The sequence below is a fragment of the Siniperca chuatsi genome, linkage group LG1, assembly GCF_020085105.1.
Source record: "Siniperca chuatsi isolate FFG_IHB_CAS linkage group LG1, ASM2008510v1, whole genome shotgun sequence".
Classification (NCBI taxonomy): Eukaryota; Metazoa; Chordata; class Actinopteri; order Centrarchiformes; family Sinipercidae; genus Siniperca; species Siniperca chuatsi.
Genome location: NC_058042.1, coordinates 29,718,647 through 29,744,838, shown reverse-complemented (window position 1 = coordinate 29,744,838; position 26,192 = coordinate 29,718,647). Strand labels below are relative to the sequence as shown.

At 40.0% G+C, this 26,192-nt stretch overlaps 1 protein-coding gene across 2 annotated transcripts in view; it reads left to right on the top strand.

The window, feature by feature from the left end:
- The first annotated feature begins 3,466 nt into the window (after positions 1-3,466).
- rhpn2 (rhophilin, Rho GTPase binding protein 2) overlaps positions 3,467-26,192 on the top strand; it is a 32,210-nt gene continuing 9,484 nt past the window's right edge. Inside the window, exons 1-9 of one of the 2 annotated variants that reach the window (XM_044208703.1) lie at positions 3,467-3,691; positions 9,133-9,248; positions 13,655-13,783; positions 19,628-19,703; positions 21,079-21,156; positions 21,773-21,897; positions 22,854-23,020; positions 25,070-25,257; positions 25,496-25,652. In XM_044208703.1, coding sequence (XP_044064638.1) covers positions 3,626-3,691; positions 9,133-9,248; positions 13,655-13,783; positions 19,628-19,703; positions 21,079-21,156; positions 21,773-21,897; positions 22,854-23,020; positions 25,070-25,257; positions 25,496-25,652 — 1,102 coding nt within the window. In that variant the 5' untranslated portion in view covers positions 3,467-3,625. The remainder of the gene's footprint in view (positions 3,692-9,132; positions 9,249-13,654; positions 13,784-19,627; positions 19,704-21,078; positions 21,157-21,772; positions 21,898-22,853; positions 23,021-25,069; positions 25,258-25,495; positions 25,653-26,192) is intronic. The other variant, XM_044208694.1, reaches the window with a different exon arrangement.

The window sequence follows — 26,192 nt, the reverse complement described above, 5'->3', positions numbered from 1 at the left end:
TGCAGTGTCAATGGGGATTTGTTTGTTTTTTTAATCGTCCCTGCTTCCGTGGTCATGCGAGTGCATATTCTCTCAAAACTTTAGCGTAGAATCACAGCGAACAGGAAAACAAAATACAAGACATCATGAAACACTGTTGACCAGGTGACAGTTTGATGCAAGGGAACCAAGTATGCGCAGGCTGCAGCAATTAAAGCTAATGCCACACTGGTTGAAAACGAATCATTATTCCTTTGATCGAACTGACTGTCTGTCACACATTTGGAGCCCCATTCATTTTCTGATGAAAATGCTAAAGATTTAATGGCACTCAGGCGACCCACAGAGGTCAGTGCAACAATGTTTTTCCCCCATACAAGATAGTGTGGAGTTTCACTTTGAAATGAATCGCTATATTGTCAACAATTTATTGAATCAAACACAAATTAAGAGCAACAAAACACTAACGTCAGCCTCTGCAGGTCTTTCTCACAGCAGACATGTCATAGCAGGAAAAGCACAGGTGTATTTAATAAGGCTTCACTCCATTTAGGTGTGGCAGTGCAGGGCCCTGGTTTTGTTCATGCTGGCTTACTGGCACGGCTTACAGGCACACCTAAATGGAATTGGGCCATCAATAATGTTATGGTAAATGGACTGTATTTATATGGCGCCTTTCTAGTCTTTCTGACTACTCAAAGCGCTTCAGTTACAGTTATCAGTTACACCTGTGATTTCCTGCAATGACAGGTCCAAATGTCTGTAGTGAAAAGGGTCTTTGTCTCTGACAGAGTCATACTGATGGCCTGTAAATGATACAAACATACAGCCACATTTTCAGAGAGAGGAGAGGAGGACGCAAGCTACAGTAATCATAAATTGTTGATTTAATACCCTACTATTCAAAGCTAAGAGTTTTAAAAAACTGTGTGAAAAACACCTTTAACTCATATTTTAAAGAGAGCTTGGACTTTTTGAACTGTGGAAGTGTGATTGGCCCGGGGGGGAAAAAGCATCTCATTCAACACAAACACCAATCAGGGCGAGTCAGCCTATCAAACGAATGTGTGAAAGTGTGCTGGTTAACAGTATAGTGGAATTATGTTGAATTATTTGAAGAAACAACAGAAAACTGAATGAGGAAAGCAGATCATCCATTGATTCACGAAAGGAAAGAACAATAAATACTAGACAATGCTAAATATGAACCTCTACCCCCACCTAGTGGTCGATATTGTTTAGTACAACAACGGTCAGCGTAGCTCTGGCTAGAGAAGAACAACAAATCACATTTCAAAAAGTGCTTTTGAAAAACTTACTTAAATGATTAATTAATCACCAAATGTTGACAGTTCATTCATGAATAATTGTTTCAGAACCACTTCACAGCATGATTAACAATTACACTCTCTTTACGTGGCTCCATATTTCCATAATCACAGACACAAAAGCTCCTGCACTTATTTTTGCAATGTTTTTGTGTAACCAAAGTCCAGACCTCTGTAATTATTCAATTTTATTAAACTTAAACTTAACAAGCAACAAATCTTGTGCTGCTTTTTTTTCTCCCTTTTTTCTGACCATGAACAAGAGCTGTTAATCTGCTGACTAACAAACAATTTGCTGACAAATTACGACTTATACAAACCTCCTTGCATGTTCCAACCAAAAAAAAAAAAAGGCTTCTGGCTGAAGCTGAAGGATCCACCCAATTGACTTTGTAAGCTGGTCACCAACAGAACCAGCTTGACTGGTTTGTATAGGGTTGTGACATCTACCTCAGTACTGTGGGGAATGTGTAACACCTGAGTAGAGTGAATGGTCAGTTACAAAATTGAACAAAATCACTCAGCCACGCAGATGTTAAATGAGGCTGGGAATAAATATGTTTCTGTTCTAAAAGCCTTTGTCTGGCTTTCAGATGCAGAAATGTCCCAGACAAAGACAGCTTTGGCCTAGTTTACAGCCCCAGCACCCGCGTTCCCTGGCTTATCCTATGTTTAGTTGTTATCAATAATCCTCTCCTGACATTAATAACCACCTCTTCCACAAACAGGAATTGAACCTGCCTTCTAACTGGCAAAACCAGCCACACACACACACACACACACACACACACACACACACACAAGCAGATGGCTCCTCTTGTTTCACCTCAGACACAAACAAGCTGATAAGCTAAACACACTACAACATAACACACTACCACAAATACTGTTGAGGTACCTTTGAACAAGGCACCAACAAAAATTAGGGGTAGAACCCACTCTTAAATCAACACAATCACAAAAAAGCCCCAGCAGCTGAATCAAGCACAGCTCATCTTACATTTGTATTACTTTTTATAGTGTTCGTATGGATCTGTCTGTTTATGTCTGTATCTTTCAGACCGTCTGTCTCTCTCCTCACATGTCTGTGCTCTTGTCTGTGTGTCTGCAAAGGAAAAACACTAGTTGAACACTGAACCGTGCTGTTTAAATATTACCATAATTTAAATTTCTCATTGTGGACTGAAGATTTATTTTTCCTCTACATAAATTATTTTCATTTATGTCTGCCTCATGACAATGCTAAACTTTTGCAAATGCTTTCCCACCACTCAGGCATACAACTCCACGTAATATAGCTATTCTTGAAAGATATGAGGTGATATGGTATTAAATGATGCATTCAAATGCATGCTCTTCAGCAAATCAAATACTGCAGAGTCAGCCTCAGATAATAAAGCTGTGGTTTCTGCCAAGGCAATATTACTGTCACCGCTGTGATCATTCCAGTGATCAGTGATGTCATGACATACGTGATAAACACCATTTTGTTTGTTCACTCCAGCTCAACCTGTTTAATTTGAGGTCAAACTGTCGTTTCCTACCCTTAAAGACACCAAGCACTAATACTGTACATTACTTTGAGACAGAGGTCAACATGTGACTTCCTTTAGTCAGACTGGTGCTGGACATTTAGGTGATTATATCATGTTTTATATCTTTAGATAAACACCCTAATTATTATCATGGAGCCGTAATTATGGTTTACTGCAGTGTGGACTGGATTTTCTATCTCATTTGTGGTTTTGTTTTTTTTGTAACTGAATTCACTTCTGAATTCATTAGCATATTGATATCAGCTGTTAATGTAAAATGTAATTACAGCTTTTAACAAAGCCAGTAGGCCTTAAACCAAGCTAGTTTAGCATAACAGTGATTTACTGCGTAAGGGCTAGCCGGTGCAACTTAGCGCCTGACTGAAATTTATATGAAATTTGTAATGGTGACGGTATTTTCCAGGAGCTAGCTTGTTAGTCACGTACCGTAGCGCACATAACCTGAATGAAACAGGTGCAGTCCGATTGAGTTTTGGTTGGGAATGCGCCACCCAGTCTTTTGTGTGTGTGTGTGTGTGCGCGTGTGCGTGTGTGTGTGTGCGTGCGCGCGCGCGTGTGTGTTCTTTTTTCCGTCTGGGCGGAGTTTCTGGTTTCTGCTGGAAAAGTCCCTGGCTGCGCTGAGAGAAGTCAGAGCAGACGCGTTGTTGGAGGAGAAAGGATACTCACCTGTTGAACGGCGGCAGCGGTCTGGTTTAAAGCCATTTAAAAAAAAAAAAATTCACTTGTGTTTGCTCTGAGATTCTCAGAGTCTGAGCCCTCAGCATGACGGACACTCTTTTACCAAACGGCATCAAAGACAGCGGAGGGGACAGCGGTTATTTCCGAAAGGTGAGCTTTGTTTCTCGTCTCTTCACTTTGGTAACATTAACAAAAATAGGCTAAGTTACTGTTGGCCCTCGTAATGTACACTGAGAGAGCAAATAATGACTTTAGCTTACTGTTTCTGACATGTTTATGGCTTGACCGGAGCTTTAAAAAATGCTCATGTTTTCAGTGACTATCTCAATTCATTGCTAATGTATCGTTAGCATACAAAAGGCATTTAACGGAGCCCGAGGCACAGCTTTTATATCCAACTTGCCTCCCCCCCTTCACCAGATATAATTATATTGTCATTTTTACTTTCTGCTTAACTTCTTGTTGTTAGGCTATTCACCTACAGGAGGTAGCCTATCCGTGTTCACTGTTCTAAAGCTACACATGAACTGACGAGAGAAACTACATAAAACAAATCAAATATAGATAACAAACATAATATATATATATATATATATATATATATATATATATATATATATATATATATATATATATATATATATATATACACCAAATGGAGAAAAGTTAAGTACTTTAATTTTTTAACAACAGCATGGTTTCAGTCTTAAAATTAGCACAACACATACTGCAGCTCCTGGTGTGTCACCAACAGCAGCAGAAACCACAGCACTGTCAGCTTCAGCTGTCTCTCTCTCTCTCTCTCTCTGTGTGTGTGTGTGTGTGTGTGTGTGTGTGTGTGTGTCACTCCAAGAATAGCTGTATCTCCTGCAGTTACTGATAGTGAGAGAGGCTGAAAGGGCAGCGACCAAACATCCATACTTAACATCATCAGTTCCCTGCTGGTTGTCAGAGGTGTGATGATGATTGACATTCAATAGGAAGTGTTAAGGATGAGGAATACTTCAGGAGCTTTGTTTTTACCCCTGGTTAACTTAGAACAGATTAGCCTCCTGCCCTTACATCATTTTGGCAGACGTGTTCACAACAGATGACCGTTGTGTTTAAGGGAACACTGTAAGACCATTAAAGCCCTGACCTTTGACCCTTTTTTGTTGATTGACTGTATCTTACAGTTGCACACATGGGAGGTTCTCTGGATAACAGCATCAGCTAAATGATTCAAATGTAAATGTAAGGTTATCTAAATTGTTCCTCAGATAAGAGGAGTATTTTCCCTGCCTGTATTTGTTTGGAAGTTGAAGGCTTTTCATCATGTTAATTAGCTGGCGAGCTATCATCTTATAATGGTAATCATTAAAGTAATTGACATTCACTTACTGCATCAGGACCAGCAGAGAAACCACTCTAACCAGTTTTGCGTTTCATGTACCTGCGACTGTAACGTTTTCAAGAGCTGTGAGTTTGTCTAGATTGAGGCTATGAGAAAGCCACTTGGCTGTGGTTCAGTGATTATCTAATGTGTTTTTACGGAGTTGCCTGTCTGCCATGCTGTGGTCCGTGTCTCATTCCTCCACATTTGCACTAGTGTCCTCAACTGCAGTGTTTTTACAGACAAGCTTGTTTAGATGGGCATCTGAACAGGGCTTTTGTGTCTTTCAATCCCCCCGAATCCCCCTCTGAACGCTGTCTGGATTTAGGCTCTGTGCTGCACTTCCTGTGTCTATAAAAAGGTCAGTGGGAGGCAGGGTCAGGCACTACCACAGGACATGATGAGAGACTGTAGAGCCTAATACCTCAATCACAAACTGTTTCCTTTTTATTATACACAATGTAGAGCCTAACTCATCCTACTTGCTCCATCGTTCTCACTCGCTCTACATTTCCTTTGTCCTCTGAATCATTGCAGCAACCCTTCTCAGTATAAAAAGACTTGCACATTCGCCGAAACCATAAAGCAATTCTGCGTTCTCATTTTGTCATGTTAAAGAGATTTGCAATTTGGAAACTTTCTGGTCAAATTTTAACCAAGTGGAGCCAAGACGATCTTTGCCTTTTTTTTTTTTTTTTTTTTTGTGCCCCTCTTGGGTGAAAATGAGTTTAATGATTTACAAGGCCTCACTGGGTTTGACCGATGCTCCGGGGAGCTGCTGTGGTTCAGGGCTTCCTTCCCAGCCATCCACTGTTTCACCTCCAGCTGGCTGAGGTCCGACTGGACGGCTGCAGGATGGAAAGATGGCAGAACAAAAAGCCGAGTCGGCATCTTTCTTCTCCTCATCCTCCTCGGCCAATGAGAGTACTGACGTAACATCTGGCTGGAGGACGTCCTTCAGCCAGACCACAGACACAAATTGACAACATGTGTCTTTGTTCACAAATCAGACAAGCTCCCTCTACTTGGAGGCACACTGAGATTCCCTCAGCAGGGTTTGTATTGGAAAGAGACAAATAAGAGATGCAGTTGTGATCAAATATTGTCTCTTTCAGTAGTTCACAGAATATAAAGATGTTTTTCTTTGGATTCAATGTAGCACACCCGCTTTTGAGCAATTTGTAAAAGCGTGAATTTTGAGATGAACACACTCGGTGTATTTATAGGGCGAACAAGCAATTGTTAGTCTGTTATGCGGCCAAAACTGGTTCGTGGCTTTAGCCTCTTCTTGGCCGGTTGCCAGTCTTAATCACCAGTTGTATAAACCAAATATCCCATGAACCATTGCTCTACATGTTCTTTATGAAGCCTTGGTTATACAACCGCTTGATGGATATGATAATGGACAGGACTGTCTTTGTGTTTTGCTCTAATGAAGTATTTTGCACGCTTGTAGAGAAAGGCTATACTGTTTGAGTATGCCAGTTGGTAGGAGGGGTTCAATTCCCTGAGTGGTTCAGTAGTTTAGGCAACGCAAGCGCATAGCCAGAGATAGGGGTTCAGTTCCATGTGTCACTTGATATGATGCTGATCAAGTTTTCCTCCAAATGGTCTGTGTTGTGAAGTGAAAGTCAAGTAGGGCTGCATTATTTCTTTCTTTCTCCACTGCTTAATTGAATCAAGTGAGTTCTATGAAGATTAAGGATGACTTTTATTTCAAGCATCAAGACAGACAGACAGACAAGCTGAGTAGACACTGTATAACAATGTCCAAGACAATCCAAAACACAAAAGTCATAATCTCTCTAACCAAGCTTACCAGAAGTAGAGGTGTGGTTAAAAAAAACCAATCAGTTGTATGGACTAACTTAAATTCGTGATGATGAGACAAGATGTAATGGTCACTGATCAGCTGATCAGAGTAGTTTTGCTACGCAGAATCAGGATCATTGCTTTGGAATGCTAGCATGGGTTGAATTTTCACAGTGTACTACATATTAAACATGGATACAGATCATACTGCTATGGTTACTATCAACCACTAGCCACTCCCTTGTTCTTTAACACACACACACACACACACACACACACACACACACACACACACACACACACCCCACTTTTGACGTAATGATTGACATAACAACATACTGCAATAAGTCCACGCCCTCTCCAGACGCGCGCTAACGTCCTCACCCTGCTGTCATTCTAAGAATAGTTGCTGCTACGTCCTGCCGGGCCACGCCCCCGACAGATTCGATAAGGCTCTGCTGTGTAATTAATGAGGCTTTAATTTGTATAAATGGTTAATCATTACACTCCTTGCTCACTGAAGTGTTTGTTCAGGAACACCCAAGTGACTACAGTGGAGGGGTTATAGAGTGCAATGTAACTAGAAAATGTCAAGTTAAATGTGACCCTTGTTGCAACCATTTGACCTGTGGTGTTTGAAATTTTGTACTTGAGAATGACGCTGTCGCCTACGTCCGTCCACTTCTGCGTAGTCATTTTGCAGGAAGTCTCTCTGGATAAGAGCATCAGCAACATGACCTAGATATAAATAAATGTAAAAGATGCGACAGGCGATACAGGGGCAAAACTCTCGCCCACAACCACACTTTGGATGACTTCAAAAAATGTTGTTCGCTCAAAGAAGTGTATGGTTTTTATGAGTAACTAAATTAATTGAATCAATCTGGATACTTCTGGTGTCTATGTGTGGGAAGCCAGTGAGGGATTATATCCTTGAGGCAGCACTAGTGAGCTGGAGATCAGAGGGATAGTGTGAACCTCTTGTGTGTTTTGACCTGCTGGTGAAGCACTGATGTCAGATGAAAGGAAGGGTCAGGTGACACCATGTGTATGGGAGGAGCCAGGTGGCTGTCTACAATATCCCCACTTTGAACAGTGACCAGTTAGAAGTGACCTTGACTGCAGTACAAGGGGAAATGAGTATTCAAAATTTTTATACATCTCTGATTTTGTATGTTTTTTTTTTTTTGTTTGTTTTGTAACTAAATTCTTAGATTCCATCTTTGCTGTGGTGTTCATGCAGTACTCTTCACAGTTGTAACTTTTTAAAGAGTGATTCCAGACTTTGACATTCTTTTCTTTCAAATTTCTGTTCTTTTCAGTTCAGTCATACAGTCAGTCAGTGAAACTGAAAATGTAAAAAAAAAAAAGCTCTTTCTAGATAAGAGTGATTTGACTTTGAACTCTTTACTTTGAGGTTGTTAATATAGAAACTGAAGCTCATTCTGCTGCTGACCTCAAACTTAGTCAGATAAATAACATGATGTATAAGTGTCCCAAGTTGAGGTCTGTAAACTAACTGGTTTTACTGAGTTGACTGGTCTCTGTGCATCATGGTGTTTTTTTGCCATCCAAAGTACAGTACAGAACACACCTCTGCGGTGCTGTGAGTCAGACAGTATGAATGTGTAAGGCCAGTTTATCTGTACTGGTGTGAGTGACAGCCTGTTGACTCAGTAAGGCTGGGACACTTGTGGTTGTGATAGGGACAAGGACACACAGTACAGCCACAGCCACGTACAGGCCGTTAGGTGTAAATACACAGAGTGAGAGAACATGTGTTTGAGTTGCTTACAGTATAACAAGGTGCAGCTCTTTCCACACCCAACTTAGATTTACTGTTACATCAAGGAGTAAAGATAAAGTAGAAATTCACATAATTAATTAATAATTTTCAAGCCAAATGTTAAAAAAATGCTGACGTTAGAGGAACATTTATTGACCAAATAATATCTTGCCAGCTCTGTTGTTGTGAATTGACCTATCTGGGTAAAAGATTTGAGAACAAAGTGAGAGGTGAAACTTTATGGACTGTGAACCTGGTCTGAATGTTCTGAACAAGAACAAAGATGCTTGTTCAGTAGACTGTGGTATCACTTGCCGCTTGCACAACCACTGTTCACTGATGTACAGCAACAATCTTTTATGGAAAAAGAATTCTTGGGACTGACCTGGTATAAATAAATAAATAAATAAATAAATATAGATTTTTTTCAAAAGTGAGTTTGAATGACTTGAAGGGAATTAAGGATCTGTTTTATTATTGTTACCAAATCATCATTGTAATCAATGTAAAAACCATCAATTATCCTACTTTTTTTTTTTTCTTTTTTTTTTTTTTTTTCTCCACATTTTAATAAGATCGTATCTCCTGCTGACATGTTGTTCCTGCATCTCCTTGTCTCAGGGTTGTAACCCGTTCTCCCAGACTGGACGAAGCAAACTGCAGAATAAGCGAGCCAGTCTGAACCAGCAGATCATCAAACAGATGAGGATGAGGGCTGGAGCTGAGAACCTGCTGAAGTAAGAACAAAACTGACGACACATTTGTGTGTTCGCTTAATTTATCAATTCCCTACAAAGTAGATTTTTTATTTTTTTTTATTGGGAAGATTGAGTCATTCTAAAATGTACATATATAACAAAAAGAACAAAGTGCAGGATGGTTTGAACTAAAATAAATACACAAATGTAAACACAGTTATGCAATCTCTGCTCACGCCATTCTTTCATGTACTGTCTCTATTGCTAGTCTGTTATGTCCCTGTCGTATATGTGACCTCTAGTAAACTCCAGTTGGTCTGTCATCATTCTGTCATGAGTTGTCATGAATTATTGGTGAGACTTAAAACAACAAAGGGGGACAGATGATATTAGGTGATAACAATCTTGAAAAGGGGCATTCCATGTACCCTGAAAACAAAGAGCTACTGTGACATGTGGCTTAGAAGAAACCGTTTTGCTGAGTATGCTGCTTGTATTTTGATTATAGGTTGCAAAAAAAAAATCACGAATTTTGATAGGATGCGTGTGCTTTTGCATTTGTTGTCCCCTGGCCTGTACAGCTACAGTACGTACTGTACAGAAAATACCATTTCTTCTGTCACTAAGAAAAGTTTGAGTTTCTGTTAAAAGGTGAATTTAGTGTGGAGGAAGATATGTCGTAGCCAGCAGCTCTCAGACTCATTGTGTGTCTCCATTCTCTGGGATTCTGAAAATAAATAGAGAAATGACAATTTCCTGCTGAAATACCTGTTCTCGTAGGATTGACTGGCCGAATTTGAGATCAGATTTAGGTGCAATGCAACAGAGAAAAAAAGTTTAGTGTACTGTCTCATTCACCTTGCAACCTTGGGCTTTTTGTTCAGTCTGGTTTAGGGACTTCTCCTCACAAAAGCATTTTTTCTGAATGCAGTTTCCTGCATTTTTACATACATTTGGACAACACGGTGAATAGCACTTATTAAACATCATCATGCTGTGCCTAACAGTCGAGTCGTGTTGTTGTTTAACATTGTCGGAAGTTAGAAGTGTTTATAGTTGTTGTGATCTGTCACACTCGAAGGCGGAGTAAAAAGCCGACCATCATATAGAGCGGGGAGACGCAATAATCGTTTAAATATGGCAATAGCAGCCTACGTTTTCAGACAGTCAACCCTGGAAGACATTCATAGTGTTGCACTCGTGTTGTACACGTGAAAAGTGACCGAAATAGTCGTATAAAGAATGAAAAGGGAGAGCTCGAGACACAAGTTCAAACCCTGGTTCCTTGTTCGCCTTGCAGCTGGCCAATCACGGCATGAAGTGGGTGTGAATGTCGGATTGTTGGTTTCGGAAAGTTAATGTTAAATGCTGGACACAGGAAACTACAACTTCAAAATGTCCATAGGCTCACTGTATTAGATTGCATTAGATTATACAGTTCTTCCTGTTACTGTGTCCACTTTCTGTTTTGTGCAGGGATAATGTGTCTCAGAACAATTAAGGTTCGTGTTACGTTTAGTGAACTGTTAGGGTCTGCTGTCAAAAAAAATTGTCTTGCGGTATCTTCACTGAGTCTAGAGAAACAAAAGGTACAACGGTTCACCTTTTTTCTCTGACAGAGTGTAGCCTCAACATCTCCCACTGGGACTCCTGAATCAGCTCTCTTTCCGTTTTTGTGTTAAGATTAGTCTGGTGAGGGAGGGGTGTGTGTGTGTGTGTGTGTGTGTGAGAGAGAGCCTACTGTCAGTCTCAGAAGCCTCCACATTCTTAGTACTTCACATAGTCTGCCCAGCCAAGACCAGGGGCAAATGGACTCTGTGTGTGTGTGTGTGTGTGTGTGTGTTTGTCAGCCCAGCTGCAGCGCAGAGAACAGCCTGGAGGCATTTTTGAGTTTCAGGTATGCTCTCAGCTTTATTTTTAAGGCCTTAAATCATATGCAGTCTGACTGTAGTTCTACCTGTGATCTTCCGTCTGTGTGTGGGTGAGTGCATAACGGGGTTGCCTTGGCTGTCCTACCTACTTGGACATCCGCCTGGATTGTCATGTCAAAAACAGATTTTCATCAAAAAAAACAAAACATTCCAGAAAATTGTCATGTAGGCTTGTGCCAAAGTACGGCCCTTTCTTAAGAAAGAATATTACACAATAGTAACATAAAAAGAGAGTTTAGTTTGAGTTATTATGGCCCATGTAGAACCTAAATCCTTGTTTTACACTGTTTGTGTATGTTTGTGTGCTTTTGTTTTTTTCTTTGTTTGGTGCCAACAGTTCCTCTACGTCACTTTTTTTCTCCTTCTCTCTTCTCGTTCTGCATTCCTCTCTCGATCAGCAACAGGTGGAGTTAGTCTGGTCAGACCAGTTCTCTTCTCTTCACAGTGAAGATGTTAGAGGGAAAAAGATTGACAGGATACAGGAAAAACAAAACTGCAAAAATCAACGCAGACATCCATATGTAGTTCTTTAGTATCTTAGTATTGCACTTCCATAAAGCTGCGCGACAAAAAAGACGAATGGTCAAAATTGCATCAGAGGCTAAGATATCGTGACTTTTAGTCCAGAGTGGGTCAAGCTCCAAAAACACTGGTTCCTACATTTCCTACATTTTCCCATAATGGAACTCAAGTCTGCAGATATGAAACTCAATCAATATCAGTACCAGATATCTCTCTTCAGATCAAAGGCCTCGAGGAAAAATACAACAAACTGTCAATCTGCCAAAAACATAAAAACAGCCTCTCCTCTCCCACGCTCTGTGGGATGATATTAGATATTAAATTGGATATTAATGACAGCCTCTGGACTGGCGAGCTGGCATCTATTCTGCCAAACCACAGCACTTCTACCTCCTCCACCCTGATGGAGTCCCAGGCCAAACCTCTTCAGAAACCCTTCAGCAGGCCAAAAGGAAGTGATGGTGTGTGAATACTAAGCAATGTGGAGGGAAAAACTACAGTCAGTAATCTGGTAATGCACTGTGGCCAAAACTAACAGCAAACAGTATGATCTAAGAGTACGAATCAAGACCAAATAGCAGAGTGAACCAGTTTTAAAGATCAAACTGTTGGATGGTATATATGCTTACAGTAGACTCCACTGATTTCTAAAAAGTTTTAAGACATGCTCCACTATATGTATGATTGCCACATTATAATCAATACATTTTTGAACACAGTTTGGGTCATGAATGGTCATGACAACTGTTTCCCAAAATATAATGGCACTAATGGTTTGGTAGTGCTTAGACCGCATTTTCCATATGTGTAACAAACTTAGTTAAACTTGTAACTTTTGGAAAATGTTTGTGAAAATGTTCAAATGGAAGAAAATAAATTATCAACATAAAATCAGCCATCAAAGATTATGTTGGTGAAAACCTAGTTTTAGTCATTTCAGCTCTTTAACCTTCGACTGAAATAATTTTTTAAAACTCCTGCCTGCTAGTGCTTCTTCACATCTCACCGTTCCTGTTAAAAATCGCATCCTCTGTAATTACAGGGGAGAGAGAGAGAGAGATATCAGGCGACAGAGAGACAGGCTCAGATTGACAATAAGGAAACATCTCTAGACTGGAGTTTGGGGTCGATGGGTGTATGTGTGCCATTAGTTACGTCTGACACAGACCATGTCAGGATTCACTGTAAAACAGAGATAAGGATAAAGTGAGACCACTGAGGTGTGTGTGTGTGTGTGTTACCATGTATCACCATGGATGCATGTGAATTGCAGTTTGTATTTTCACAAACTGACAATGCATCCTAAATTCTGCTTTACAAAGGATCCAGCCACTTTGTCTTTGTATGCTAACATACATGTACGCGCACACACACACACACACACACCCACACCCCTCAGAGGTATTATTACAACCTTATCTCTACTGTGCAGTGAGCCCCGCCCCCACCCCACACACACACACATACTCAGTGTAATGCTCTGATCTTACTCACCTCAACACTAACATGTGCATACTCTACATATTGAAATGTTCAGTAAAATGTACAAAAAATAATATTGTGTTAGACCTCTGACCTCCGACCTCTCCAAGTTGTGTAGCATAAAATATAGTGCAATCATATCACATTTGTCATGTGATGGTGGATGTTATTTAAAATAATGATTTTTACCATGGGAATGAGCTTCTGAACTACGCAGGGATTGCAGCTGTGATTCATAGATCTTGGTTAAGCTGTTGTGTGCTGGAGAATAAATCAAGTGCACAGCAGGGCACAGTGACGCAGGTCTGTGGTCCAGAATACCAGGGGAGGCACGCTTGTTTTAATAATCAGCTGCAGGAACGTTTGGCTGTGTTAGAGTGGATAATAACAAGGCTGATATTTATTTTATTTTTTTCTCCCATCTCCTTTATTTCAAATGTTTTATGTCTCACTTTTTGTGTCTCTCTCTCTCTCTCTCTCTCTCTCTCTCTCTCTCTCTCTCGTGTGCAGGGCTACATCTAACAACAAGGTTAAAGAGATGGTTCTTTTGGAGTTGAGCTATGTCAACTCCAACCTGCAGCTACTGATGGGACAGCTGGAAGGACTCAACAGCTCAGTGGAGGTCTACCAGAACACCCAGTAAGTATAAATATTACTGCTACTTACTAATTTACTACTGCTATGTGACAAGCATCATTAAAAATCGTAAAAGGGGGTTAATGTGAACTTGTTGTAGAGCAAAGGTGTCTACACCTGCCAAACAGGCTTGTTTAGGGATTATTTTGTGAAATAACATAAAATTCAACAATGATATATCATGTCAACAGCAGAAGATCTTGTCATGTCAATTTTATTTATTTAGCCCAATATCACAAATCACAAATTTGCCTCAGAAGGCCTTCAGATAAGGGACACCACCCCCCCCCAAAAAACAAAAAACCCCAAAGAAACAGAGAAAAATGGAAGAAAACTCATCAAGAGCAACAGAGGAGAGATCCCTCTCCCAGGAAGAACAGACATGCAATAGATGCCGTGTGAACATTATAGACCATCATGATGACAAAATTTGATATACATATAAGAGACTTATTGAGAAACTTATTTTGTGGGCTTGTTTGTTAGCCACACAGCTAACATTTTGCGCTGCTTTGCATCTGCAGACACTAGAATGCAATTACTTACAATTTTCAGATTCATTTGATGTTTACTTTCATGCTAACTGCCTGTAATGAGCCTATTAAATAGATTGCGTGTTAAAATGTATGCACAGCAGCCGGAGCTTTCCAATGTAGGCACAAATGACTTTGGCACCAGTCCTCTTGTCACATAATAAGGTCACAAACTCCCCAAAGTTTTGTACAATTTTAACCTTAATCTTAAACTAAATCTGATCCTAATTTGGATTTCCCAAACCTGCAGAAGTGAAGTCTGATTAAAGTGGTCTCAGAATGCAAATAAGTCTTCAATCTGGAGATCTAAACCTCAGACTACTATGAATACAGAAGTAGAAGAAACAGGCACACAGTGTTGATTGGCAGCCAACAAGAGGCTGATCTGGCTCTGACACTCTGTGGTTAAGTCATCATGCACTCTTTCAGATGAAAGACGCTTGATGATAGAGGAGCAGAAAAAGGGGTGTATGGAGGAAGAGAGACACATAGAGGAAAAACATGAACACCAAGTGCAAGAGTTTGTTGTTGTAAAAACTGGACCAGCTGGTTTTTGGGACACAATGGACAGAGCAACAAGGAAACGATATGCTGAAATTGTATGCAAACTAAGATACACATCTAGTACAAGGCTTCTGTCAGTTTGATGATCGTGTGTGTGAGACAGTAAAAGCTTCTGGTGTTTCCTTTCTTTAATGACATGCCAAGTTTATAGGGTGTGGATGAAAATGCAGTATGTATGTCATGAAGATACACGCATTGTCTCAGTGACGTGTTAAGTAAGCTTTAGTAATACACAAAGGACTTGTGATACGGAAATGACAGTGGTGACAGATGTTTGAAAATTGGTATTTGTCTGTGTCATGAATAACTTCTAACACATTTCCTCATGACAATATGACACCCACTGACACAATAACTAAATAGGTTTAACTACTATACTAGTTAACTATGTTGCTTTGTAAAGGATAGCGCTTGGTTTGACTGAAAGCAAACACTTCAGTGGCTGGGTCTCAATTTTAAAGATAATAAATGATGAACTGAAGGCAATAAAGGTTTTCCATTATGAACATATAGCACTTTAAAATAAAAGCCTCAAATTAGTTTTGTGTGTTTTAATACGATTTTAAATGATTGAAAGGCTCTTAGATTGAAGCATGTCTGCTTCAAAGTGGCTGTTCTTATTAAGAACACTTGAGACCTCCATAAACCATCTGCCCAGGTACACACACACACTCTACACTTAGTAAACACAGTAAACCTGCTCTACACATTCACACAGGCGCACATGAGGCAATGCCAAAATACATATACATATGCACCTCGAGCATGTGTACTCCACACACTATAAACACACAAATACATGTATGATACATATAAACATCGCCATGCACACACAAACCAAAGCACACACATACTTCTGTAGGGGATGCCATGTCGCCCATGACAACAAATCACTACAGAGCAATAAAGTGATGAGAAAGGTAGGGAGATTGTGGGGCATGGGATGTTGTATGGTGGTAATGATGGTTACAATTCTGGGGTCAATGACAGAAATCTTACATGATTTTCATTATAAAAACATTTTAGTAGGGATTTTTAATGAGCTACAGTCCTAATTAGGGTTTTCTTTTAAATTCTGACATAAATCTGCAATTGACTTTATAAAAGACTATAAATACCAACTTTCCTTGGCACGCCCAGATTAGTTTGTTTTGCTTGCAAGGTTGTCAGTGCTGTGAGGAACAGCAGGCTTTAACCTAAATAATCTTCTTAGACAGGCTGAACTCCCTGTGTAAGTTGGTAAGAAGATAGATTTTACCCCTCAGGAATCCAGAGAGGCAAATATATTTTTTGGTGTCCTGCTCAAAGAAACAAGAATCATCCTCCTCCTTTTAGCCTTAGAGAAAATGTTGCACACCAGCCACTAAGAAAAAGACATTTAGTTTACTAATTACGTGATATAGACATCCTCAAAATTCAACAGCTGCCTCTCAGTACAATCTTTAGGCCCAAGTTGTTCTCTGTCACACGGGATCAGACAGACTCGAGTGTGGGAACATTCAGCCTCCCATCAGCCTCCTTATCAGGGTCTTAGAGAAACACCTGCTCATTGCTCCAACCACAGACAATAGGCATGCTGTGAAACTACCATCACCTGCCCACTGCTGTGTGTCTGTTTTTAAAAGAAATGAAACACGTGCAAAATCCAAAGTGCTCACAGCATCATATTCACACTACCAGATCTACAAAAGGCCATACATACAGGTGTATAGGTGGCATGTACAGGGAATAATTGGTCTTCCCCTGTTGTTTTCTGAGCAGGTGTCTCAGTGGGGTGACACTCTACAGCTATAATGGAGAGTTAGCCTCCTCCTCTCAGCCTGAAATACAACCTCAGTCTTAAGTACACAAACAAATACCTCTCCTCACCTTTCTAGGCTTTTCCCACCAGTCCACTGTCCACTGAATAGAGTCTTTCTGAGGTTATTTCTCTCTCAGACCAGATTCAGCTGGTTTTAGCATGAGGTAATGCATAACAGAAAGTACATATATGTGACTGGTGCTGTACATGTAGTTCGTGACCTCCTTGAACCCCCATGAAAAAATAACAGCTAATCACTGTATTCTTGACAAATCTTATCTTTATGGTAGAGCAAATACAAAAATTTATGACACTTTGCTGAACATTATGCTTATTTTATAACCTTTGAGTGTTTTAGTCCTTCAGTGTCACTCACAGCACCAACATGTTACTTGTACTGTGATTTGTGATGTAGTAAATGTTTGTTCAGTTCCTCTGTGTAATGTTCTTGACCTGTACAACAAGCTGAACTTACCTCGACCTTCTGAATCAGCTTATCTAAAGTGATGACAAACGAAAACAGTAAAATAAAGATGTCAGCACTGCAGGCCACTTCATTAACTTTGCTATTTGAGATAGAGTGGAAAGAATAATTTGCAGCTTTTTGCAACCTCTGACAACTGGCTGCTTGTACTTTTCATGATCCAGTCATGAATAACAATAATAAATGGGGGGGAGGGGGGTGGTTTAGTATCATCATGAAATGAATACTTTACATACTGTATGCTAACAGATGTTTGTATTGATATCAAAATCATCATATCTTTGGATTAGAATGTTTTTGTACAATTACAAATGTAATTGGATCTTTAAAGCAGTAGTTCGACTTTTTGGGAAATTTGGGAAATTTTGGGAAATTGATACAGCTCTCCTTAATATGAAGCTAACAGCCTGGAGCCGGCTAGCTTAGCTTATCACAGAGACTGGAAACGGGAAACTTGTCATTTTTGCAATTCACTTTTTGTACGGATTAAACAAATCAGATATAGTGATCTTTAGGTGCTGGTAGGTGTATTTTGTTTATACCTTTTGACCGAGCCAGGCCAGCAGTTTCCCACTGCTTCCAGTCTATATGCTAAGCTAAGCTAACGGTCTCCTGGGTCTCGCTTCATATTTAATTGACAGACATGAGAAGATCTCTATATAGATCTTCTCATGTAACTCTGGGCAAGAAAGCAAATAAGCGCACACTGTACCTCCCCAAAATGTGTAACTATTCCTTTGAAACAGACTCCCATATCTCACTCATATTATCTAGTGGGAGATCTGTCTGTACTAAACTCAGAGGCCAAGAAGTGAGAATGTCTTGCTGTAGCCTGATATCAACATACTGTGTGACAAAACAAAATGATGCTTACTGTATATGCTGAATTTGCGACTCATCATAGTTTTGATATTTAGCAAAGGGTTTAAGTTGTGCTGGGTTCTCTGTAGCTAAAACCAGAGTTTCGCTTGACTGCTATGGCAGGCAGTAGTCGTCTGTTAAATGTCTTGCACACTGGCACTGTGTGTGTGTGTGTGTGTGTGTGTGTGTGTGCGTGCACATCGCAGGGAGGGGGAGAGGGCTTCTGAGAGGCTTTTAACATTTCAGATTCCCTGCAGAATGATATCCTCAGCCCATACCCCTCCCTCTGCCAAACCAGAGAAAAGACCAGAGTGATCTCATCTACAAGTACTAATGGATTACACTGCAGCCTCTATCTTGCTCTGTCAGTGTTACTGATGAATGAGGTTTACTGTGATTCACAGAGCCAGTATGCCAGAGGAATGCTGCCTTATCATCAAGTGATGAATGAGTGTGAGGAGTTGTTTTACTGAACCCTGTGGTTTTGACATACTGTGCAGTGAAAAGGCTGTACCTCATCTCTGATCCCCTTTTTGTTGGAGGGGTCCTGATTTTAAAATAGGTTTGGGATAACAACAACATGGCGACTTATTAATGTTGGAACTATAGTTTCTGCTACTGTTGCCCTCATTGGAAGTTGTTTTGAAAAACCTAAATGTCTAGCAAATCCAGAAGCAACCCAAACTTGTTTTTAAAAAGGGTAATTTATCTAGTAACACCTCATTCTCCTGCTTTCAGTAGGGGGAAGGTTTTGGTTTTTTATAGACTCTGTCTGATCAGCTGCGGGTATCTGTCAGGTTATATTTCAATAACTCCAATAACAAGCTGAACCTGCTTTCAATCTGTCAGCAGCAAGGACCTCTAGGTTCATGCAACCAGAAAAACTGTAAACCATTATAGCTACAGCTAAGATCAGAAGGGAAGGTTAACCTGGTGTTTTATGGCAGTCTCTATTTACCGTTTGGTGGGTTAAAATAATAGAAGGTAAAGAGCCTGCTCTGACAGAGAATGGAGGGAAGAATCGTTAGCATTACTGAAGAAGGGCTGCAACTCCAGAATGATTAATTAACAGAGAGTTGTGTAGATTTACAATGCAAGGAGACGTGGGGGCCCCATTCACCTTTTAAATCCTAACTCCCTAGAGTGTGTGTGCTTACAGCACCATATGCCTAATCCTGACTTCCCCTCCGTAAAACTACACTACTAAGATTAGACTAACATGTAAACTCTCTCAAGTGACAAAGCTGTTGTTGGTGTGATCAAGCTGTTCCTGGCACTGTATATATTATTTACTAATAATCTTGTACCACAACTTAGAGCCTGCTTTTCTTCCACATTAACCTATTAATATATTAGTAGACTAATGGTGGATATTTATGTGCCTCCTGTTTGGCCTAGTGTACATTAATCATTCAGATAAGCACTGCATTGTCCTTTTTGTATGTAAAGTCCTTCTGTATCTTGAATTGTCAACATTATTATTATTATTATTATTTTTATTATTATTGCCAACATGTCTGTGAGCAGACTTCAAGAATATTTCCTTTTTTGTGTATTATGTTGACCATAAGATAAGATGATCATGATATCGCCTTTGCTTACAGTGAAACCGCCAACATCCCCCTCATTGCTCTGGGTCTGAAGGAGACAAAAGAAGTTGACTTCTCTACTCTATTCAAGGTACAGAAGCAACAGCTACAGTTTCACCATTCCCTCCTTATTACAGCAAATGTGTATAAATAGTTGACGTTTAGACTTGTCCATCTAATGCAGGCATTTTGACGTAAATGCGATGTAGCTTCGATTTAAAGTTTTGGAACAAATTGATAATAATAATGTGATGTTGTTAACTGTTTTATTAATTGGAAGGTACATACGGTGAAATATAAAGGAACTTAAACAGTAGGTTTCATGCTGAAAAAGCACTTTGATATTTGGCTTTTAAAAGCCACAACTGACATCTCACTGAACTCCAAAGAGGTCAAAGGATTGGTGCTCACCTGCATGTCATCGCCATCAGTTAAACACCATTCTTTTTATATGTCAAGGGGAACAGTCTCAATCATCATGACTGGAGGAATTGCAATCTTAAGTTGAAACGAACCAACAGGGACATAAAGACGGACATATGCAGATAAAGTGTACAAATGCAGCTAATTTGCATGCAACAAATGACCCACATTGGTAGGGAGTGTTTTCAATAAAGATATGGTTACTGCAAAATGAAAGTCTCCTTTCATGAAGTATTTGGGTCACATTGTCTGCGTCTTGTACACCTGCTACTACATTATGTCCACTTTTTATTCATCCAGGAACAATACAGCATATGACAATAAAAATATTTGTCATACTAACCCAAGTAGGTCAGTAGTTATTGAGACGAGTTATCATGCAGTTATCAATGCGGGGAAGCACTCTCGTAAATGTCATGATGGCACATTTACAGTGCGTTGCATCCAGTTCTGGTTTATTGGCAGGCATTGTGAGAGGTGTTCAGACTTCATGAACTCAGAGCAGGCTATTGCTGCTCTATTTATTGAGTGTAATCACACCTCCGTCTTAATGACCTCGTGTCTCCTGCCTCTGGCTGGCTCTGACAGAATGACAGCTCTCACCAGCCTACTTGGCACTGCACGGTTGGACTTGCCTTGTGTGTACAGTTAAGAATGATGTGACACTATAATAATAAACTTTATTTATAGAGCACTTATCAAAACAAAGTACCGTGCTTCACAGAGAGAGAAATAAAATACCACAGTGAATGATAAAATACATAAAAACCAATAAAATAAACAGACAGCTCAGGTAAGATCAGGATATGCTTTCTGATAAAAATGCGTTTTGAGAAGAGACTTAAAAGAAGACACTGACTCAGACAACCTCATTTCTTCGGGCAAGTTGTTCCAGAGCCTCGGGGCCCTGATGGCAAAAGCTAGTTGTGAGAGAGGTCGCGCCCCGTAACTGAAAGGTCACATGGTTAAGCCCCAGAGCACTGCCCAACAGCTGGTCAGAAAAATGTTGTATTGAGATGTTGAGCTGTATTTGTTTCTCACAGGACTTCATCTTGGAGCACTACAGTGAAGACGGGAACAGTTATGAAGACGAGATTGCTGACCTGATGGACCTGCGACAGGTAGTGTACACTCATAGTCTGATCTGACATTATATGTTAATCGCTTCTGATATGTGTGTTGTTTTTTTGTTTTTTTTTTTTACACTAGTGGTCTCCAAAATAATTAGTTTGAGAGTCATCGTGTGCTCACGAACACTCAAGGGGTTTAATATGCCCAACATCCATAAAAGTGTCTACCACACAAAGCACCATGGAATCTCTTGTCATGCAGACAGTTTCAGTTTTATTTCCTGAGTTTCTTTGGATTATCCCCAGACCTTGCTGTCAACAGATTTGCTTTCTGCAAGAGAACTAGTGCTGATGATGGTAGATGGTCCTCAGTAAACAGGAAATTGTTTCTCAAAACATTTTTCAAATGTAAATTTTTGATGCTGTGAGCAGCATAAATACATACAAAAAAATTTACCTCTGTTGTATTCATGTAGTGGCACAATATTCAGAGGCAGACATCTGAAAACCTCAGAACATAAAAGTGAAGCTATTCACGTAGCACATACCACGATTATAAGTGAATTTTTATTTTTTCCCCCCATCTAACAACAGTGCTGTGCATCTTCACCACAAGAAGTTCTCCATTATTGCAGACTGTATCAGATCTCTTTCCTTTCATGTCTAGGCTTGCAGAACGCCAAGTCGAAACGAGGCCGGGGTGGACCTGCTGTCAAAATACTTCAGCCATCTTCCTCTGATGGAGAGCCGATTCTTCTCCCCAACCCACCAGACTGGCATCTTCTTCACCTGGTACACACCAATTATTACCAATAATTACTAATTGGCACCAATTAATAACAATGGCAATAATAATAATAAACCATCTACCCATTATCAAAATGTACTTCATGAAATTCCTCATAAGATATTGTTAAAATGTGGACAAAATAAACAAAAAAGCAAACAACTGCTGCAAAGGTTTACGAAAGAAATAACATAAATATTACCTTGACTTCCTAACCGTAAGACAGAAAGGCAACAGGTGAGATTATAGCAGTGATAAAATAGAAAGCAAAAAAACATTATAAAGAAAGCTGTCCTGCTCTTTAATCTAGCTGCCATGAGCCCCTACACCAGAGATCTCCAAAGCCTTAAACAGCAAAGGCTCAGTCATGTTTTGTTACTTCCTTAAATCCGTGGATCAACTGGTATATCTCTGCCAGAAGACGCCAGGCTGTGCTTAGGCTCACAGTAGGAGAGATAAATAATAAAAAGGACTGTTTTGATCGCAGGTTTTTGGTTTGGTTATGCCTTCCTGCTGCACTTTGCACCTGTTACATGCTGAAGAGAAATTCTATTGAGAGGGAAGAGAGATGAACAGTAGTCTACATAAGACATTCAGCTAATATACTGGATAACCTTAGCAAGGTCAGCAAATAATAAGAAAACCCTTACTGTGGAATTTTTTAAGATATTTTAAACTCAAGAGTGAGCAAAGGGGGTCTGAATGAAGTACACACGTATTGTTTTTAACAAGCTTGTTTAACTTGGATTAACTTAAAGGCATAAACACTCACAACCTTTTAGATGTGAAGGAGAGAGGAAACTTAAGATGGTTTAAACAATGTCTAAATACAGAACATATAATATGTGGAAATGTTACTGCTACTTAACATAATTTTTATTTTCTATAAAGCGCTGTGTGATTGTTTTGATTCTTGCTTTACACAAATAAATAGTGACAGCTTTCGCCTCTTCCCTTCAAGGTACGACTCCTTCACAGGAGTGCCAGTATGCCAACAGAACCTGTCACTGGAGAAGGCTAGCATCCTCTTCAACATGGCCGCCCTCTACTCTCAGATCGGTACCCGTAGTGACCGACAGACAATAGCCGGCCTGGAGGTGGCCATCTCTTCCTTCCAGAAAGCTGCAGGTAGGAAGGGATAGGTGTGATAAACTGGTTTAATCAGATAATTCTTCTCTCACTAGCCGAGTAATGACGTTAAACTTTCAACTTTCAAAGATGTCAAACAAGAAACTTTATTTTCTTTATTTTTTTAATACCAGGTTTATCTGTGATAATCCCATGCGATATCTGGTTTCAGTAATTCAAACGAGAAATGATGGGAGCAATTAAGCTTCTGAAATGCTCCAATTGCTCCCACAGAAACCGTTCACAAAGAGCACCTGTGATAAGTGATTGGAATAGAGGAAGAAAATGAAAGACAGGAGAATGGATAATAAACAGTGATGTCAACTCACTTAATAGATTTGTTCTTTTCAACATTTGATATGTAAATCAGCCCATCATTGCCAAACTGAAAATGTCCCTTTTCTTAGGACCTTAACATTAAAAAGGCACACATTGTTCAGAGAAAGCGTACTGGTGCGATCACAGCCTGATTCTTCAGAATATGTGCCAGCCTCCACCCTCTGACTTCTGCTCCATGACGGAGAATGCAGTTGATGTTTCTCTGGCTTCTTGTCATGTGGCTGAGCTCCAGAGAAGCACCAATCATATGAACTGGTTTCCCAACCCTCTGAGGTTTCAGGAAGCTCAGACAAGTCTTGATAGAATTGTGACTTGGCAGCATGAGTAGAATTGCTGTATAATTATAACTCTGAACAGGCCATGGCTTTGGTTATGTTGCGTGATGGCTATAATTTAGGCTTGTACTAAGTAAAACAATTATGCTGTTATGAGGAACATTGTCACCAGTGCAGAGAGCCAGTAATAAACTAAGGTGGGAGGTGATAGGCAGGGATGCTAGCTGTAACAGGGCTGTTGTAGTGCCCTTAAGCCCGGGACACAAAAGAGGTTTAGATGATGGGAGGAGCCAGCCAACAATGGCAGAACCTTAGATGAAGACTACCGAGGCAGTGCTCTGTTATTAAGTTGTCTATAACTCTCCGCTGCCAGGTTTTTAATCGGTAAAATAAGAGGGAGGCGTTCTTGGTTGGAATGCAGATGGTCTTATTGCTTCCATGAACATGAAAAACTAATTTAAGATGGTTTGTGTCTTGGCTCAATTTTAAAGAAGCACACAGACATTGATCTCACTGCTAGCAGTGAGCTTTTCTCCCTTACTGGATACTATAAGTAACAGCAGCAGGCCCAAGGAAAGGAAAGAAGTAGATGATTTGACAAACTGAATCACTTAACTCTCTGTGTGGAACCTTTTTTAAAACATCTGTATAAGTGAGTGTCACTAATTAGGCTTAATGTACCAGCATGCTGAAGAGCCCAATCTGTCATTTTGTGGACCAGCAGATGATATGCCTCTCCCAAACTCAAATGACTATTTGAGTTTTGACCATGAAAATTCACTGTTGCCCAAACCATTAACTATACTATCAGACTACTACTAGTAATACTAACTACCCTTAACAAAGCTGCATTTCATAATTCTGGGCTAGACAGAATTCACGACTACAATCTCCCTTATAACCTCTCTCTTTTCCCCAGTCAGCTCCCATCCACACATGAGACCAAAACCCAAACTAGAGGGTTTCTGTTTTGAAATAATCATTAAGACTTTGGATGTGAATGGGCCTCTTGGTAATTAGCTGACCCTGACTTCACTGTGGAGACAGGAAAGAGAAAAGAGATTTAATTCCCTGCAGGCCTCAAAATAGAATCACAAACAAAATTCAAAAAAAAGAAGACATTCTTATTATGCCGAGTCTCATTAATCAAATAATTTTTCTCTTCACAGAGCTAAATAGGATCTAGATTATCCTGGGTCACATGCTTGTCTTTTAAACATGACACATCTTTTTTTTTTTTTTTTGTAAAACTGACTAAAAGGTCTTTAGTTAAGATTGCCATACAAGCTGGGAAAGTTTAGGTACAGAAAAAGAATAAGCCTTGTCTTCCCTTGCTATTGTTTTTGGCACAGAGCCTCCCAAATGATTAACTGTGATTATTGTTTCCTTGGAATAGTTTGGTTTCGAGCTGTGCTGAACTCTCGTTCTCCCGCAGGCATCCTGAACCACCTGAAGGAGACCTTCACCCACACTCCCAGCTATGACATGAGTCCAGCCATGCTCAGTATGTTGATTCGAATGATGCTTGCTCAGGCTCAGGAGTGTTTGTTTGAGAAGACTGCACTGCCTGGGATCCGAAACCAGTTCTATTCCCTGATGAAAATGGCCCAGGAGGCTGCAAAGGTAAATAGCAGGAAAGGAACACACACACACACACACACACACACACACACACACACACACACACAGTCCTCACATCAAATAGGCACAGTATTATTTCTTTAGCTGTGGACTCAGTAGGATATACTGTACTTTAAGTGAATGTAAAGTAATAATGTCATTCCTCACTTCTATCAGTGATTGTATCCAGATCAGTGCTTTTAATGTCCTCTCAGTAACTCTATCCTCCTTTTCCTGCCAGGTCTCAGAAATCTACGACCAAGTCCACCAGTCCATGATCCAGACGCCAGTTAAAGACAATGTCCCGTTCTTCTGGTCCACCATGTCGCAAGTCAAAACCAACCACTACCGCTCCATGGCACACTACTTTGTAGCCTCAGCGCTGTTGGACCACCAATGTAAGAACATTTGTTTGTAGAGACGGTAATAATTTTTACACCGATTTACTGTGTAAAATATATGACGGAGCACGGTTGAAATGAATTCAGAGTTTAGAATTAGAGAAAGTTAGGGAAAATTAAAGAACTAAACATAATGTCACTATGCAGCTATTATTTGCTTGTAATTTTAAATGCAAACCACATTACATAAGCATGCAAGCTTTTTTTTTTCTGCTTATGAGAAGCACTACTGTCAGAGCAGGACTCTTTTTTTGCAATGCATAGTAATTTGCATATAGTGTGCACTGCACCAGGTACAGTAGTGCCCTAGATACCAAATGGAGACAGGTGTGTTTTTCACAGACAAAGTCCACACAAATCAAATATCGTCCCTCGTCTCTTTTAACAACAACACCGAACTACCACAGTGAATTTGGGAGTGGAGTTTATGTCGGCAATGTTTTCTTCACTGTAATCGGAAACAACCTTCACCCCCACTTCATCTGCACATCTACTATACACATTTTAATCTACTTAAGATGGTGTGAGCCTGGCTAT